The sequence below is a fragment of the Scyliorhinus canicula genome, chromosome 19 (assembly GCF_902713615.1).
Source record: "Scyliorhinus canicula chromosome 19, sScyCan1.1, whole genome shotgun sequence".
In the NCBI taxonomy this organism is placed as follows: domain Eukaryota; kingdom Metazoa; phylum Chordata; class Chondrichthyes; order Carcharhiniformes; family Scyliorhinidae; genus Scyliorhinus; species Scyliorhinus canicula.
In genome coordinates this window covers 35,021,748-35,039,707 of record NC_052164.1, presented here as the reverse complement: position 1 = coordinate 35,039,707, position 17,960 = coordinate 35,021,748, and the positions used below count along the sequence as shown (strand labels likewise).

Below are 17,960 nucleotides of genomic sequence, written 5' to 3'. Positions count from 1 at the left end.
TAAAAATGCTAACTTGATTACATGGCACTAACAGAAGCTTCAGATACTGTTCAAATTGAATGACGACAAGACAAAATCACGTCAGTGGCATCAGTGCATTTATTTAGAGTTAAAAAGAAATCAACTATCTTGTGCATCCATTACATGTCATTAAATACACCTTTACTCACTGGCTATGCAAATACAGAATAGATACAGGAGCATAATAAGGTTCTGGAGCATTCTGCAGCTTTGTATTGAAGGAGCAGTCATTACAGCACAGTCACACTTGCAATGATTTTAATCCCAGGATCGTCAGCAGTACACCATGCTTTAATCACAAAGTGCATGTCTTTTTACTGCATACTGTAAATTATAATTATTCAAATTCGGTAATCTGTTCCACATTTTGTTGGAATGCAGAAGCTTTCGGTAATTTTTTGAAAAAATATGAATTTCACCAGCAATAATTGGCTGCTTGTAAGCCAATTATTTTTACCAACAGATTTTTCTTTAAATCAAAGAGGATCACTGCAGCAGACAGTATAAACTACACAAGTCACAACTGGATTAAAAAGCCAGCTGCAGCACACAAAAAAGACAATGCAAAGAAAATCAAATGTTGAACCAATTATTGATTGACTTTTCTTAACATCATTACTTCTAACTCTCGTCTGCCAATGCGATTTTCTGTATCAAAGGTTGTATTGAGAGAATGGACATGTGTATATAAAAAAAAATTAGCCAATTTGGACAGACAACACATTGCGACAAAGTTCTTTGTTAATGAGTGGGTAGCTGGAGTAGTGTCGACTGACCAGATGGTAAATAGGTTACATTGCGGGATCTTGAGAGTTGGAAGGCAATGTCTTCTGCTGCTTCAAGTTTTCTCAGTTCAATCAGACCATCCCCAACCTTTGACATAGAGTTAGCGATCAGCTCTGCAGCTTTGGAGTCCCCTTCAGCAGAAATGACTGCTGCTTTTTTCTGTTGCTCGGCCTGATGAATGAAACATAAATGTTGCAAGTAACTGCACAAAATTTACAGTATGACCAGGCATTTGGATGAACTGGTCCATGCACATGTTCATGCCCCACACGAGCCCCTTCCCAACTTGTTTCATCTCACTATCAGTATATCCCTTTCTCCCGTATGTATTTTTCAAGCGTCCTCTTATTTCACTTATTTCAACTTGTCCATGCATTCGGTATTTTCACATTCAAATTACTCTCTGGGTAAACTTTCTCCTGCAATATTTTATTAATCCATCAAAAAAAAAACAGCACTGTATTTAAAACCTTACTTCCTAACTTCTTAAAAAAAAACTTGCAGTTAAGATTTCTCCATTCACTATTTGTGGAGTTCACAATTTTAGCTATGTTGTTCAATTGAATAAAGATATTCCTAAAGGGGTTACAGGAAGGCTGTGCAGGGTAGTAGGACGCGATGATGAATTTTTACGCCAGGACGTTACTCGCATTCAATCCCTTGTTGCACTGAACAGCACAAATCTGAGGAGCAGGAGAACAGTTTCAGTCTCCTTCAGCTTGGGAGAAGTAAGGCAACAAGAGCAGCACGGTAGCACAGTTGTTTCACAGCTCTAGGGTCCCAGCTTCGATTCCTGGCTTGGGTCACTGTCTGTGCGGAGTCTGCACGTTCTCCTAGTGTCTGCATGGGTTTCCTCCGGGTGCTCTGGTTTCCTCCCACAGTCCAAACATGTGCAGGTTAGGTGGATTGGCCATGATAAATTTCCCTTAAGTGTCCAAAAAGGTTTAGGTGGGGTTACTGGGTTACGAGGCTACGGTGGAGGTGTGGGCTTAAGTGGGGTGCTCTTTCCAAGGGCCAGTGCAGACTTGATGGACCGAATGGCCTTCTTCTGCACTGTAGATTCTATGGAGAGGGCTAGGGTGCCCATTCCTGAATGGTGAATATGAACACGGACGTAGTGAACCTCCCCATTGCTATTACTCACCAACAATGCACAATTGGAACTACACTGAGGCACAAGTTACTGCTTTCAGAAAAGAGAGGGGTAAGATTGGGGAAGGTGACAGGGTGTATACCAGGGAGGATGGTTCCTCTTGTGGGAGACCAGAACTAGCAGACGCAGTTTAAGAATTAGAAGTCTTCCTTTTCGGATGGAGAGGAGGAGAATATTTTCCTCTCAGATTTTGTCAGAGGGGTTTTCGTCCGTGGAATTCTCTTCCCAAAAAAGAGGAGGAGGATGGGTCGGTTATTGAATTTATTCACGGCCGAGTTAAATATATTTCTGATAGAAAAGGGAGTCAGGAGTTATTTTTATTGGGGGGGGGGGGGAAAGAGAAGAGGCGGAAGAGACAAGAGAGTGGAGTTGAGGCCACAATCAGATCAGCCAGGATCTTATTGAAGTGTCAAAGGATCAGATGCTCTATACCTGTCTACGTTCCCAAGTCCTGCGTTCTTAATTTAAAAGTGATCAAGTAATTTCTATCTAATGCAAATGGTAAAACATTCATTACTTTAAATATAATAAATAGCTGATTGTCTAGATAAATAACTATTAAGTGGAATACAGTGAATATTACAAATTTACCAACTGATTTGTGGGAGTGGTTGTATATGTTGTGATCTGATATGCAGCCCTGCTCAAGTGCTAAATAGTATATTCAAGAAAGATTTAGGTCACAAAGGTGACTTGGTTATTTTCTTGCCTGGCATTCAAGTACATATCTTAAAGCGATGAATAAGGCAGGGAGCACATACCTTTTCTACAACAAATCTAGCCCGCTCAGCTTCCTGTTGGGCAACCTGCTTGAGCTCGACAGCCTCTGTGAACTCTTTACCAAAGGTTAAATGAGTCTGGAAAAAAGGTACATTTCAGGATAAGCAATATTAAGTGAATAATGAAAAGCACATACAGCTACTCAAATATATATGGGGCATTAGAGTTTCACATGGTTGCTGTAATTCAAGAAGTTGATCAATGCGCAGGGAAGCAGGATTTGTTTTCTCCTTACTGCAATTTCAGGTCGATAAATTCTTGCATGTCTTGCAAGTCCATAGTCTGAACTGGTAACTAAATGCCCATTTCATCAAATTGACTGGAGCACAGCATTTAGGAATGGCATATACAAAACTCAACTTACTCTCAGATTTGTGCCGCTTTGAAGATTGAATCTCTGTACTTAAAGAGCTCAAGGGAAAAGGAAAGGCATAGGGGAAGCACTGGAAATAAACCACTTTCCTTCACAGACAATTAGATCCTACATTTAGTAAATGTACAATCAGTACATTATACAGGATCATTCTTTATAGCTTTAGCTCTCAAAAAGACATAGAAACATACTTGATAAATAGGAGGAGGAGGCCATTTGGCCCCTCGAGCCCGCTCCGCCGTCCATTATGATCATGGCTCATCATCTAAGTTCAATACTCTGATCCCGCCTTCCCCCCATTCCCTCGATCCTTTTAGCCCCAAGAACTATATCTAATTCCTTCTTGAAATTACACAACATTTTGGCCTCAACTACTTTGTGGTAGTGAATTCCACAGATTCACTGCTCTCTGGATGAAGGAATTTCTCCTCACCTCAGTCCCAAAAGGTTTACCCCTTATCCTCAAACTATGATCCTTAGTTCTGGACTCCCCCCACCTTTGGAACATTCTTCTACCCTCTTAAGTTTGTGTGAGATCCACTCTACTCTTCTCCAATGAATATAATCCTAACCAATTTAGTTTCTCCTCATGACACTCCCACCATCCCAGGTATCAGCCTGCTAAACCTTCGCTGCACTCCCTTTACATCTTTCCTCAGATAGGGCAACCAAAACTGCACACAATACTCCAAGTGTGGCCTCATCAATGCTCTATACAATTGCAGTTAAACATCCCTATTCCTATACTCAAATCATCTCGATATGAAAGCCAACATACTATTTGTCTTATTTACTGCCTGCTGTATCTGCGTGCTTACTTTCAACAGCTGATGCAGGAGGACACCAAAGTCACGCTGAGTATCCACCTCTCTCAACTTAGACATTCAAATAATAATCTGCTTCCCTATTTTTGCTACCAAAGTGGATAACCTCACATTTATCCACTTTATACTGCATCTGCCATGCATATGCCCACTCACTCAGCCTGTCCAAATCCCGCTGAAGCATCTCTGCATCCTCCTCACAGTTCACGCTCCCACCCAACTTTGTACCATCTGCAAATTTGGGAGATAATATATTTAGTTCCATCGTATAATTATTAATATATAATGTGAACCGTGGGACTCCGAGCACAAATCCCTACTGTACCTTACTAGTCACTGCCAGCCAATCGGAAAAAGACCCATTTATTCCAACGTTTTACTTCCTGTCTGCTAACCAGCTTTCTATCCATCTCAAGTCACTATCCGCAATCCCACACGCTTTAAATGTGCATAGTAATCTGATATGGGATAAATTACAACATTTTAAATTAGAATCTACATAGGATTTCAATCAACCAAGTTTAACTTTCAATAGTTCCCCCAGATAAGTCTACAGCATTGTTCACAACCACACTGTGTTGACTTTCAGAGTATTCAAAAGTCCACGGTAAAGTTGCGATTCACCATTCATATCCTAACAGCGAATATGGGTGATTTGTCCAATATATCCACATCTTTTTTGAATGCTGTTAATTTTCCAAATATAACCACTGCTGTGATGCTGGCAGCATGGTGGCATAGTGGTTAGCATTGCTGCTTTACAACGCCAGGGACCCAGGTTAGATTCCAACCTTGGGTGACTGCGCGGAGTTTGTACGTTCTCCCAGTGTCTGCATGGGTTTCCTCCGGGTGCTCTGGTTTCCTCCCACAGTCCAAAGATGTGCAGCTTAGGTGGATTGGCCGTGCTAAAGTGCCCCTTAAGTGTCCAAAGATGTGTTGGTTAGGTTAAGAGGTTATTGGAATAGGGCAGGGGAGTGGGTTTGGGTGGAGTGCTCTCAATGGGTCGGTACATAACTGATGGGCTGAATGGCTTCCTTCTGCACTGTAGGGATTCAATGGAATTCTACGGAATCAATTTCCAATCATAATTACTGTATATGGTTAAAGGACCATGAAAACAAAATCTAGCAAATCTCATTGCTCAATTATTCTGTGATCATCACATACTTTTTCAAAATTTTCCTGCAATTTCACTGGTCGATTTAATGTTGTGTTTGATTGAAGACAGCCAATTCAAATAGAGGCCAGCAAAATGGGTCATCCATGGATTTCAGTTCATAGAGGAACAACTTGTACAAATACTTACATTGAAACCTCAATAACCATTTCTCACTGTCCAATTAACTTGTGGCTCCTATTGTTCATCGCTTTGCTTGTCTGTATCTTTTGAATCAATTCACAGTCTGTATTCCATTTTAGATCATAGAATTTACAGTGCAGGAGGCCGCCAGTCGGCCCATCGAGTCTGCACTGGCTCTTTGAAAGAGCACCCTACCCAAGTTCACACCTCCACCCTATCCCCATAACCCAGTAACCTGACCCAACACCATGGGCAATTTTGGACACTAAGGGCAACTTAACATGACCAATCCACCTAACCTGCACATCTTTGGACTGTGGGAGGAAACCGGAGCACCCGGAGGAAACCCACGCACACACGGGGAGAATGTGCAAACTCCGCACAGACAGTGAACCAAGCCGGGAATCAATCCTGGGACCCTGGAGCTGTGAAGCAATTGTGCTAACCACCATGCTGCCCTCTTTGATTTCCAACTCCAAGTAATGAAACTCCGTATTGCTATTTGCTCAGTGCATACATTTCATATGCATAGTGCTAGATTGAGTTATGTTACTGCATGGTAAACTAGATGTTCACCATTAGAATTCCATTGCAGGTCACTGCCAGGCCTCTGAGTTATGATGGACCTAATAAGAACAATCTACCAGTGTACCAGCTTGGTTCTGCTTCTAACACCTCTGTCCCAAGTTAGAAAATGAAGCGTTCAAGTCCTATCCTCTGGTTGGGGTTTCAGGAACAGAGGTTTGGCAATTTAAACTAGCTAACAGCAGAGCACCGGCAGAGGTTAGCAAAAATATCTTTTGAAAAGGGCCGTAGGATTATGAAGCACATTCTTATAGGAAGTGGTTGAGAGATAAATCATTTTGCAATGCCCTTTTAAGGGAAATCTGGGTACATATATGAAGTATAGGAAGATACAGAGATTCAAGGAGAACATTTGGATTGCTTTAGCAACATAGCAGCAAATCTCAATAGGATGAATGGCCTCCTTTTGCATTGGAAACCTCTATTGTTCTACAACATTCTGGCGTAGCATTGTTCGGAACCAATACCTTTCAGAAGACATTAAATGGAAGTTATTTTTGCTTGTACGGGGGAAGTAAAAGATCTACTGGCACATGAGTTCTTCCAGTATCTTAAGCGACACCTCTTCAGCTAAAGCCGCCAAAACGTGGTTAACCGCTCATTTATTTAATGTACTGTTTGTGGGATCTTGCAGTGCATAAATTTACTACAGCATTTGGCTACCTAATAATGGAGCAATTCAATGGGAAAATCACATATCGCAAACAACTCTGGTAGTTACGAACTAGAGTAATGAGAGAAAAGAAACATGTCAAAGCTTTTCGTCTTGCACTCATCAGCGTAATTCAATCTGACAGTCAGCCAGGCTCGCAGTCAGGTATATTTGCCTGGCCTTGAAGCTATATCTATCAAAATACAAGATGCTGTTCTTTGCAGATCGAAAGAACACACTCCGTCGGTTTTAGGTGAACAAAATAGGTGACAGCCATTTTATGCTTCATTCCCCTGACCAATCAGGGTCTAGCTGCCTGGTTTAAATTTCAAACAATACTTGGCAGTTATCTGTCGGCTACCATCAACTGGAGGATTCTCCATGGCAACACCTCTACCAATCAGATCTACTTTCCAACCAATCAGCATTCTCCTTTCACACAATATAAATTGTAGTTTTCCCGTATACTGGTATTCTTGAAGTTTCCTGATGAGTACCAGCTTCAACAGCAATGCTTTGAAGCAATGCTTAACTCTGTATAAAATGTCAAAGAATACTGACTTTTCAAGTTGAACTACAGTAGAACAGCAGTTCAGCGGCTGAAACAGGTAACATATAAAAGGCAGGGAAGAAATTAGAATATTACCAGTGACACATCATCCAAGATGAGTCCGAAAGTAGAAGCTCTCTCAGTCAGATCTTCGCTAACTTGTCTGGACACCAGCTCTCTCTGCGTGATCAATTCACAAGCATCAAATCGGGCCTAGAAAGTTTTAAATTTGTAATTAATTTGACAATTTAACTCTTTCAATATAAGAAAAAGAATCAAATGCCACAACCATAATTTATAATTTGAGTTAACACTCCACTGTTTGTGACAATGTGAAATCCACTGACATTGGATACTCATTATTTATGTCACATTTATAGAAATCCAGGCATAAACAATGCAAGAGGATGACCTGAAAATACATATAATCATTCAATTTTGAAATATTGCAATTCAAAGTCACCAGGTGGGAAGGCACACACATATAAAACTCATTTAGGTGATCAAGAATCATTTTTCCACCTCTAGGAATTGCCTGCATGTAGATATTGTGTATTACTGTAGTGCAATGGATAACATAGCCCCGTGTTTTGCAGCAAAGCAAAGTGTCAAGTATCTATGGGATTGCTAGGGTTTGTGTATCTTGAAAAAACAATTTACAGATTTAAAAATTTGAAAGAAATAAGATAGCCAAGAGCAGATGTTAATGTTCCAGCTGACAGCATTATGAAACAAAATAAAACTCTAAACCTGGGCTGGCACAATTATGAAACTATGCCTGGTCCTCCCCCCACTTATGTTGTTAATGAATTCACAACCCTTGTTCATCCACTTGAAAATGCCAAAACCGCCCAAATAATTTATTGCACAAGCGCATTAGGTATCAACTTTTCTAAATTCAACATCTATTTTTTTTAAAAAGAAATTTAGAGTACCCAATTTTCTTTCTCCCAATTAAGGGGCAATTTAATGTGACCAATCGACCTAACCTGCACATCTTTGGGCTGTGGGGGTGAAACCCATGCAGACACGGGGCGAATGTGCAAACTCCACACAGATAGTGACCTAGGGCCGGTATTCGAACCCTGGTCCTCAGCACCGTAGTCCCAGTGCTAACCACTGCGCTGTGTGCCGCCCGATTCAACATCTGTTTTGAGCACAATACTGCCTGAACTCCCAAATTATAAAGTATTCCACAAAGTCACCATAGAAAGTTGTACCCAGAAACATTAACCACTGGCCCTCCTCTTCTTTGCAGAATCTTCTCCAAAATGTTAACCTCACTATTTCTGTTGCAATTAGAGGTCTGTAGCCAACTTTGCAACTAGCTGCATAAACACAAATATGGCAAGCTTCAGTTGGTATCTAAGAAAATCCATTTTGAACTTTGTGCAGGTACAGAAAAGCTACGCGAGGTAAGTAGAAGAAATTCAGCTGAAGGCAGGAAGTATTGGCTCACTTTGCCAATGGTGGAAAATTCACATCAGACTCAGATTAGATCGGAGGGCGCTAGCCAATATAGTAAACGTTTAAGTGTGTTTAGTTCTAGTATTTATCCTTATTTCTCTCCCACAAGACTGGATGACACTTACAACAACAGACTTTAGGATTTCTGTGGTGATTGATGGCAGTACTCTCTCATCATAATCTTCACCAATGGTGGTATAAATCCTAGGTAGTTGGTCTGACACTGGCCTGAAGAGGATACGCAGTGTAATATTTACATTCTGCAAATCTGGAAAATGGAACAACAATTAAGTCAAGTATCTCAGATTCTTGCAGTTTCAGTGGGCACTCTATTAAAAGCCATTAACTTAAGCGGCTTTTCTTAGTAGATAGTGTTTATATGTTTATTCATTTTTCTACACCACGGCCAGCATCCATTATTTTCAACTTATATGTAGTTGCGATTATCCATTATGGTAAGGAAATTATGCTGCACCTGTGGTCTGCAAAATCAACAGATTGACCATTTCCTCCTAATACAATTCTACATTTTCAGAAAATAGATAACTTAGAGAGATGAAAAGACCTTTTGTAACTACAACTGAATCACTTTTTTTACGTACCTTTACTACCTGTGATAACTGGAACATTACGTGGCCGTGACCGACAGTCAAAGATGATTGGTCTCTGTACCCACGGAATAAGGAAGTGGGTGCCTTCTCCGCTAACTTTAGTTTGAACACCACGAAATCGATCAAATATCACCGCTCTGTGTCCAGCATCAACTTGGGAAATAGAGTTAGATGGCAACAAATCAGCATTATGTATGGATAGATGGCTAACCTTTAGGGCATTTTACAGTACTTAATTATGAGGCAATTAAATGTTTCTTAAAAGCTAAGTTTATGCATGAAACAATAGAAAGCAGATAACCACCCGAGATCACCTTGAATCCAATTTTTCAATCTCAGCTAAGAGCAATTCCATGTCTCATCACTTTCCATTAATCAACCTTGCCGGTGACCAATGTTTTACTTTATTTCGTTCACGGATTGTGGGTTTTTCCTGCAAGGCCAGCATTAATTGCCAATCCCTAGATGCCCCGAGTCACATACCTCAAACAATACAGTGCAGCTAAGGTAGGTAGGGAGTTCCAGAAGTTAGACCCTACGAAAAGAAGGGACAGCATTACGGTTCCAAGTCAGGATTGTGTGAGATTAGAGGGGGACTTGCAGGTTGTGACCTTCCAATGTCTTTGTCCTTCTGGGGGGCGGAGTTTACGGATTTGGAAGCTGTTGTGAATGAAGCTTTTGTAATTGCTACAAATGGCACTGCAACCATGGTTTAAGGTGCAAATCAAGCAGGCTGCTTTGGTCTGGATGGTGTCAAGGCTGAGTGCTGTTGGAGCTGCACACATCCAGACAAGTTGGTGGCATTTCATTACATTCCTCTTGGCGCCTTATGGGTGGTGGAAAAGGCTTTGGGGGTTGGAATATCCACCCTCTAACCTGCTCTAGTAGCCATGATATGCATGCAAGGATAAGATAAAGGTAAATCTTTGGTGTAGAAATAAATATAGAAATTACAGAGTACCAATTTCAAAGAGATATTGCAGATGATAAAAAAATTAAACACCCACCATCAGTCCAGTTATTCATTCGAAACCATGTGGAGTTTTAATTCAGCATTAATTAGAGTTCACTTTGTTGCCTCAGCCAAGGCAACAGGCATAAAACTCTTTCCCTACAATCAGATTACACAAGTCACTCCTCCCAACTAACTTTACAGTAATAGCATTACCGTATTAGAATGGATAGTGGCATGGGCTAAATTTTGCAACGGGCCAACTTGGCAGTACAGGAAAGTACTCTGCTATCAATAATAATAATAATAGCTTATTGTCACAATTAGGCTTCAATGAAGTTACTGTGAAAAGCCTCTCGTCGCCACATTCCGGCGCCTGTTTGGGGAGGCTAGTACGGGAATTGAACCCGCTGCTGGCATTGTTCTGCATTACAAGTTAGCTGTTTAGCCCACTGTGCTAAACCAGCCCATTTTAAACACCTCTAGCAGCGGTGGGATAGAGCATCATACGATGGGAACACATTTGCAATACTGCAGGCAGAAGAATGTTCGCAGTACACATCCTGCCCAATTTTCCATCCATTTAAATAAATGTGCAGAAAAGCAACCCAGAGAGCGAACCCTTGCTCCAGATCCTGTGTCTCAATATACATGTCCCGCCAAAACAGAAAACTGCCTGTAGAATGCCCAGAGCTGATAGCAGCCTTAGGATACATGTGGCAGAAAAGGCAAGTGGCTAGCTGCTTTGCAGGCACTCGGTTCAGCTGGTTGCTAGAATTGCAATGGCAGGAAATGGAGGTTGGGGGCGCAGGGGGCAAAGTCTTCACCTTGTTTGTGATAAAGGTCCACTACGTTGCACAACTGCACCCCTATAAATGGGACAAGTACTATTGAAAATACACCAGCAATGAGTTTAGCTAGGGTTCAAGAGTTGGTCATTAACCAGTCTTTGTGTTTACACTAGGAGAAAACTGACCTTTTCAGTTCTGAGGCCTGAGCCAACAAACACTAACATTAACTGAGAAAGGCATATGCATTGCAGCGGCTTTGGTATGAGAATACCTATTAGTGGACAAGTGCAAAACAGTTTTGCAACAGTTTTAGTTGACCCTGTGAAAAACGTCCTGAAAACAGGACAAAGAACACAAGCAAGTAGCTGAATTTTACAACATCGATTCCTGGGAATGAAATTATAATGCCACAATATAACCTTGAATTCACCCATACATATCCAGTTTACTGGAGATGCTGGAGCTAATCTGATGTTTACGGGCTTAAGGGGGAAAGAAAAACTAAGAGGAGCATTCTGTTATTCAATGGAGATAACAACTCTCCTTTTATATTTCTTCCAAATTTTTAGACGCAGTTATGGATTCAAGTCTCACTCCAGGAATGGGGAGTTATTTCCAGTATCCTGACCAATATTTATCCCTCAATCTACATCACTATAAGAGAATAGCTTGTCTTTATCACAATGCTGTACTCAAATTGGTTGCTGAATTTCCTGCATTACAACAGTAATGATACTTCCAACTGTTGTACTCAGAACTCCATGGGTTACCCCCCCCCCCCCCCCCCACCACCCCCACCACAGAAGACTTCAGAAATGATTTAGGGGTGGCCTTAAAGCATCTCTGAAACAAATCAAGCATCACCACCGACCACTGGGAGTCTCTGGGCTTATGGCCGACCAAAATGGGGAAAGGACACACTCAAGAAGGCAGGGGAGGTAAACTGCAGGTTGAACACTGGAATGCATCAGCCATTTCAGAACCTATTGGGCCAGAGTGAAAGCAAAAACTCATCGTGGAAGCAAGACATTTTCGATCCCAACCTAAATTGGAGTTGGTCGATGATCAGAGGTGGTTTTCTTTGGGACGTGCGGTCGCTATGTTCTAGGGGCGGGAGCAAATGATGCAGTATGAGAGCAGAATAAGTTAAGTGTACCATTGTTCTTAGAAGGAACTGTTTCTGGTGGCAGAAGGGCCGGTAATCAGACAACACAAATTTAAGGGGCGCGATTCTCCGCAAATGCGGCGAGTCGTAAAGGCTGCCGTGAAACTGGCCGTGTTTCACGGCAGCCTCCGCGCCCCCTCCTAGGACCCGATTCTCCCCCCCCCCGGGTGGGGCTAGCAGCGGGGCCCCGTGAAGCACAGCATCGCGGGCTTAGCGACCGCCGCTAAGTCCGCGCGCCAAGCGTCACGCCGGCTGACGCGCACGATGACATCATCACGCAGACGCGGCAAACCCGCGCATGCGCGGGCCGTCATGCCCCTCAGCCGCCCCCCGGACTGATCCTGCGGGGCGGCGGAAGAACAAATAGTGCGCGGGTATCGGACCCGCTGCCCGCGATCGGTGCCCACCGATCGCAGGCACATGCCACCCTTGGCACGGCCAGTTCCAATTAAGGGGCAATTTAGAGTGGCCAATCTACCTATCCTGCACATCTTTGGGTTGTGGGGGTGAAACCCACTCAGACACGTGGAGAATGTGCAAACGCCACACGGACAGTGACCCAGGGCCGGGATTTGAACCCGGGTCCTCAGCGCCGTAAGCAGCAATGCTAACCACTGCGCTACCGTGCTGCCCCTGTATGACTATAGTTCTTGACAAGGAATCTTAAGTTTGACATTTTGAAATGCGCAGTTCAAAGAATTGAGTTGCCCAATTCCTGCAGATTGACAAATTGCATTTCTGAACGTAAGAGTTGAAAAAGCATTTTCTGTTCCTGCCGGAGTTGTTTAGATTTTTGAAGGATGATGAATGTAATAGAAAATGAAGAGTGTGTGGTTTTGGGAAAGTCAGGAACTTGTTCCCCACTAACAGCATGAATTACAGAGGCACTCGGTAGCAGCACCTGTTAAAATGTTGGGGAATTTATTAAAATCAGACAAGTAGAGCAAGGATATAAATCACTGCATTTCCCACAAGATGTGGTGACTGCCTGAGGTGCCTTTCAGTTTCTCAACATTTTCCATCTTTTTAAAAAAACTGTTTTTCCCTTGGTTTTTCTTGCAATATTACACTGTGAATCACGGTAAAGCAGCATTTATATTGGTAAGGATATTGCAGATGCTGGAAATCTGAAATAAAGCTGAAAATACTGCAAATACTCAACAGGACAGATAAACAACAATGGACATTGATGCCATTGCAAAGGGGGGTGACCAACTGCATTGTTCATATTAAGCCAGGAGCGCTTGAAAAAGAGGGGTTGCTTGGTTTAGTTATTGTATGTCGCGCATTGTTATGGTGCTGGAGTCATGTTAATAAAGGTTTATGTTAATTTGCATCAAAATTTATCTTCATTGTGATTATTCAGTCCTCGAGTTCAATGCAATTTTCACCCTGAGGTCCAGCCAGAATTTTCCCCACTCCTGCACTACACAAATGCAAGCTGCTGCTCTTCCAATGTCATCAATACCAGGAGTATTCTGGAGCAGATACACCGAGGGTTGGCCAATTCCTGCAGATTGACAGTGCAATTAACCCGAGTGGCACTGTAGTTTTCCCAAAGGAAAGCAGCTTTCTTGTGTTGAAAAGAGCCTTGTGAAATACACAATAAGCTTGAGAAGTCAAACAATGGCTAATTGAATTTAATACAGATAAAGGCACCGTGGAAGGGAGGAAAAAAATAAAAGCAGATAAAATTGAAAGAACCATAGAATTTCTACAATGTACAATGAGCCATCCGACCCATCAAATCTACACCAACCCTCTGAAAGAGCACCCTAACCCTCCCCCCTCCCACTCATGGCTGTAGCCCCACCAAACCGTTGGACAATCATTTAGAATGGCCAATCCACCTCTCCTGCACATCGTTGGGCTGTGGGAGGAAGCCAGAGCACCCAGAGGAAACCCATGCAGACACAGGGAGAACATGCAAACTTGACACAGTCACCCAAGGTTGGAATTGAACCCGGGTTCCTGGAGCTGTGAGGCAGCAGTGCTAACCACCATGCCACCCAAGAGTCTTGTAGACCTGATTCTCAAGAGTTCCACCTCACAGTGCAACATTCAAGGCATCAAACACAAAGCTGAACATCAGGTTGAACGCAGTGTTAACATGTTTGCTGGAGTCAGAGTTCTATTTGGTTTCAAGCCGTACAACCTCAGTACAATAATTGAATCTTTTACGTTAAACTAATGCCCAGACTGGCTGCTTAGATGGAATATAAAGATGGCACACCATTATATGAAGAGAAGGTGTATTAGCCTTTAATTCTCCCACAGCTGCTTGAAAACAATTATTGGTCATTCTCCTCATTCTGTCTCGGTCAGCTGTCATGTTTACTCTCAGAATTGTGGAATGACTGGTGACATTGAAGCCATGAAACATGCAACATAAATGCAACTCTGCTCTTTTGTGGGTTAACTTTTTTGCAGTGGTGACAAAACCTCAAACTAATTCAAGAGACAGCTGGATGCAACAGTTGGGGGGGTCATGAGAGAAACAGTGAATTTTGAAAATGGGTCAACAGGCCTTCTGACCCACGTGACGGGTGTTTCCTACAGTAACCTCCTCCAATTATTGGCACCCAACATCAGGATCAAAGACTCTTACCAACGGGAGGTCAGGCATGACCTTCCCACTGAGAACACTATCCAATGTGCTGCGTGAGGCTACCACTCTGCCAAATGTGATAAGAGTAAGAACACTGCTAGCATTGCAAATCTGGGCATTTGTGAGGAGTCCATGGACCATCAGCGGAATTGTGTTCTGCTGCCTTTTTTTTAACCTCACGCTACATGTGCCTATTATCACTATGCCAGATGATCAATCCTAGTTCAATGTGAGATGTATTATTTCATTGAATTTTTCACAGAATTTACAGTGCAGGAGGCCGCCATTCGGCCCATCGATTCTGCACCAGCTCTTGGAAAGAGCACCCCACCCAAGCCCACACCTCCACCCCATCCCCACAACGCAGTAACCCCACCCAACACTAAGGGCAATTTTGGATACTAAGGGCAATTTTGCTTGGCCAATCCACCTAACCTACACATCTGTCGACTGTGGGAGGAAACCGGAGCACCTGGAGAAAACCCACGCACACACGGGAAGAACGTGCAGACTCCGCACAGTGACCAAACCCCGGAATCGAACCTGCGACCCTGGAGCTGTGAAGCAATTGTGCTAACCACAATGCTACCATGCTGCCCAACCCCAGGTGTAGCAATAAGTGAGGTATCAACCTACTGAAGCTACAACACAGGACCACATGAACATGCTGTAGTAGAGAGCTAGGCGGCGGGGCGGGGGGATCCCACAACCAGGTCTGCTCAAAGCTCTGAAACGCTGTCATATCCAATGGTGATGGACAATTCAACCAAACAAAAGGAGAACGAGTCTCCACGAACATCCCCATCCCCTCGCTGGTGGCCGGGCTGAACTGAGCGCCCAGAAGCCACAATCCCGGCCATCGGGCCCCGGGACCGGGTGAAGCCGCGCCGCTCACCATTATACAGCGCCGAGTTGACGACTCCTCCGACTATGGCCAGCCCGAGGCCAAACTTGCCGACGGTTTCCAAGATCTTGCCGGCCATTTCCAACCTCGCCAAGAACACACGGGCAGAGAGAAATGCTCCTCTCAGACAGGCCGCACGGTCACCTTCAGAAGGCTACTACGCATGCCCCGCTCCCACTCAGCAGTAAACTCACATTCCATTGGCTGACAAGCGCGTGCTGCTGCATCATGGGGGATGTAGTCCTCCACGCCGAAAGCGATTGTAACTACAACTCCCAGGGTACCATGCGCCCCTTGCAAGAGACACGTGGAGCTCATGTTCCAGCTGCATCATTCTTGTTCCCCATCTCAAATTATTGCTCAATATTAAATGTCCAGATTCACATTCTTCACTTGTAGAATGTTGAAATATTTTCATGAAATGGTGCTTGTGCACTGAGTTGGACAGTGAAAGGAAATAAATCATTAACACATTCTGATTTCTTAATGGGCCACTATCAGCACTCTTTAGAAGCAGGAGGAGGCCATTCGGGCCTTCGACCTGCTCCACCATTCAATATGTTAGGTAATTTGGACATTATGAATTCTCCCTCTGCGTACCCGAACAGGCGGTGGAATGTGTCGACTACGGGTTTTTCACAGTAACTTCATTGCAGTATTAATGTAAACCTACTTGTGACAATAAAGATCATTGTTATAATGATCATGGCTAATCATCAAGTTCAATACCCAGATCCCGCCTCCCCCCCCCCCCCCCCCCCCCCCCCCATATCCCTTGATTCCCTTAGCCCCAAGAGCTATATCTAATTCCTTGACTTTATGATGTGGAGATGCCAGCGTTGGACTGGGGTTGGCATAGTAAGAAGTCTTACAACACCAGGTTAAAGTCCAACAGGTTTGTTTCGAATCACTAGCTTTTGGAGCGCAGCTCCTTCCTCAGGTGAATGAAGAGGTGGGTTCCACAAATACATATATACACAAATTCAGTGAGGCAAGTTGGTATTTTGAATGCAAGCCTCTGCAGGTAATTAAGTCTTTACCGGTCCAGACAGTGCGGCTGGACAGAGTGATAATCACGGGTTAAAGAGGTGTGAATTGTGTCAAGCCAGGACAGTTGGTAGGATTTTGCAAGCCCAGGCCAGATGGTGGGGGGGTGACTGTAATGCAACATGAATCCAAGGTGCCGGTTGAGGCCGTAATCATGCGTGCGGAACTTGGCTATAAGTTTCTGCTCGTGACTCTGCATTGTCGAGCATCATTCTTGAAATTACACAACGCTTTGGCCTCAACTACTTTCTGTGGTAGTGAATTCCACATATTCCCCACTACCTAGGGGAAGAAATTTTTCCTCACCTCAGCCCTAAAAGGATAACCCCTTATCCTCAAACTATGACCCTTAGTTCTGGATTCCTCCACCATTGGTAACATTCTTTCTGAATCTACCCTATCTAATCCTGTTAGAATTTTGTACGTTTCCATGAGATCCCCTCTCACTCTTCTAAACTTAAATAAATATAATCTGAACTGATTTAGTCTCTCGTCAAATGACAGTTCCACCATCCCAGGAATCAGCTTGGTAAACCTTTGCTGCACTCCCTCCACAGCAAGAATACCCTTCCTCAGATAAGGACACCAAAACTGCACACAATCCTCCAGATATTGCCTCACCAATGCCCTATACAATTGCAGTAAAACATCTCTATTCCTATACTCAAAACCTTTCGCTATGAAGGCCAGCATACCATTTGCCTTCTCTACTGCCTGCTGTTCCTGCGTCCTTACTTCCAGTGACTGATACATGAGGACACCAAGGTTTCGCTGCGTATCCACCTCTCTCAACCCATTCAAATAATAATCTGCCTTCCTATTTTTGCTACTGAAATGGACAACCTCACATTTATCCACATGATATTGCATCTGCCATTCCTGTGTCCACTCACTGTCCAAATCCCCCTGAAGCATCTTTGCATCCCTCTCACAGCTCACCCACCCACCCGACTTTGCATCATCTGCAAATTTGGATATCATACATTTAGTTCCTTCGTCCAAATCGCAGTTGGGGTCCTAGCACAGATCCCTGCGGTAGCCCACTAGTCATTGTCTGCCAATCAGAAAAATACCCATTTATTCAACATTTTGCTTCTTGTCTGCTAACTAGCTTTCTATCCATCTCAAGACACTACCTTTAATCCCATGGGCTTTAACTTTACATATTAAACTGCTATGTGAGACCTTGTCGAAAACCTTCTGAAAGTCTAAATGAACCACATCCACTGGCCCTCCCTGGTCAACTCTATTAGTTACATCTTCAAAGAATTCTAGTAGATTTGTCAAGCATGATTTTCCTTCCATAAAACCATGCTGACTTTGTCTGATTACACCACTGTTTTCCAAATGATGTGCTATGAAATCCTTGATAATGGTGTCCAGCAACTTCC

At 43.3% G+C, this 17,960-nt stretch overlaps 1 protein-coding gene across 1 annotated transcript; it reads right to left on the bottom strand.

Annotated features, from left to right (window-relative positions):
• Positions 1-81: 81 nt before the first annotated feature.
• Positions 82-15,729, bottom strand: phb (prohibitin). Its single transcript, XM_038779079.1, has 6 exons — positions 15,514-15,729; positions 9,094-9,255; positions 8,617-8,759; positions 7,121-7,237; positions 2,722-2,817; positions 82-978 (listed from the first exon to the last, which is right to left on the bottom strand). Exons 1-6 carry the CDS (start codon positions 15,599-15,601, stop codon positions 763-765), a joined length of 822 nt encoding a protein of 273 aa, XP_038635007.1. The 5' UTR covers positions 15,602-15,729; the 3' UTR covers positions 82-762.
• Between the last annotated feature and the right edge of the window lie 2,231 nt (positions 15,730-17,960).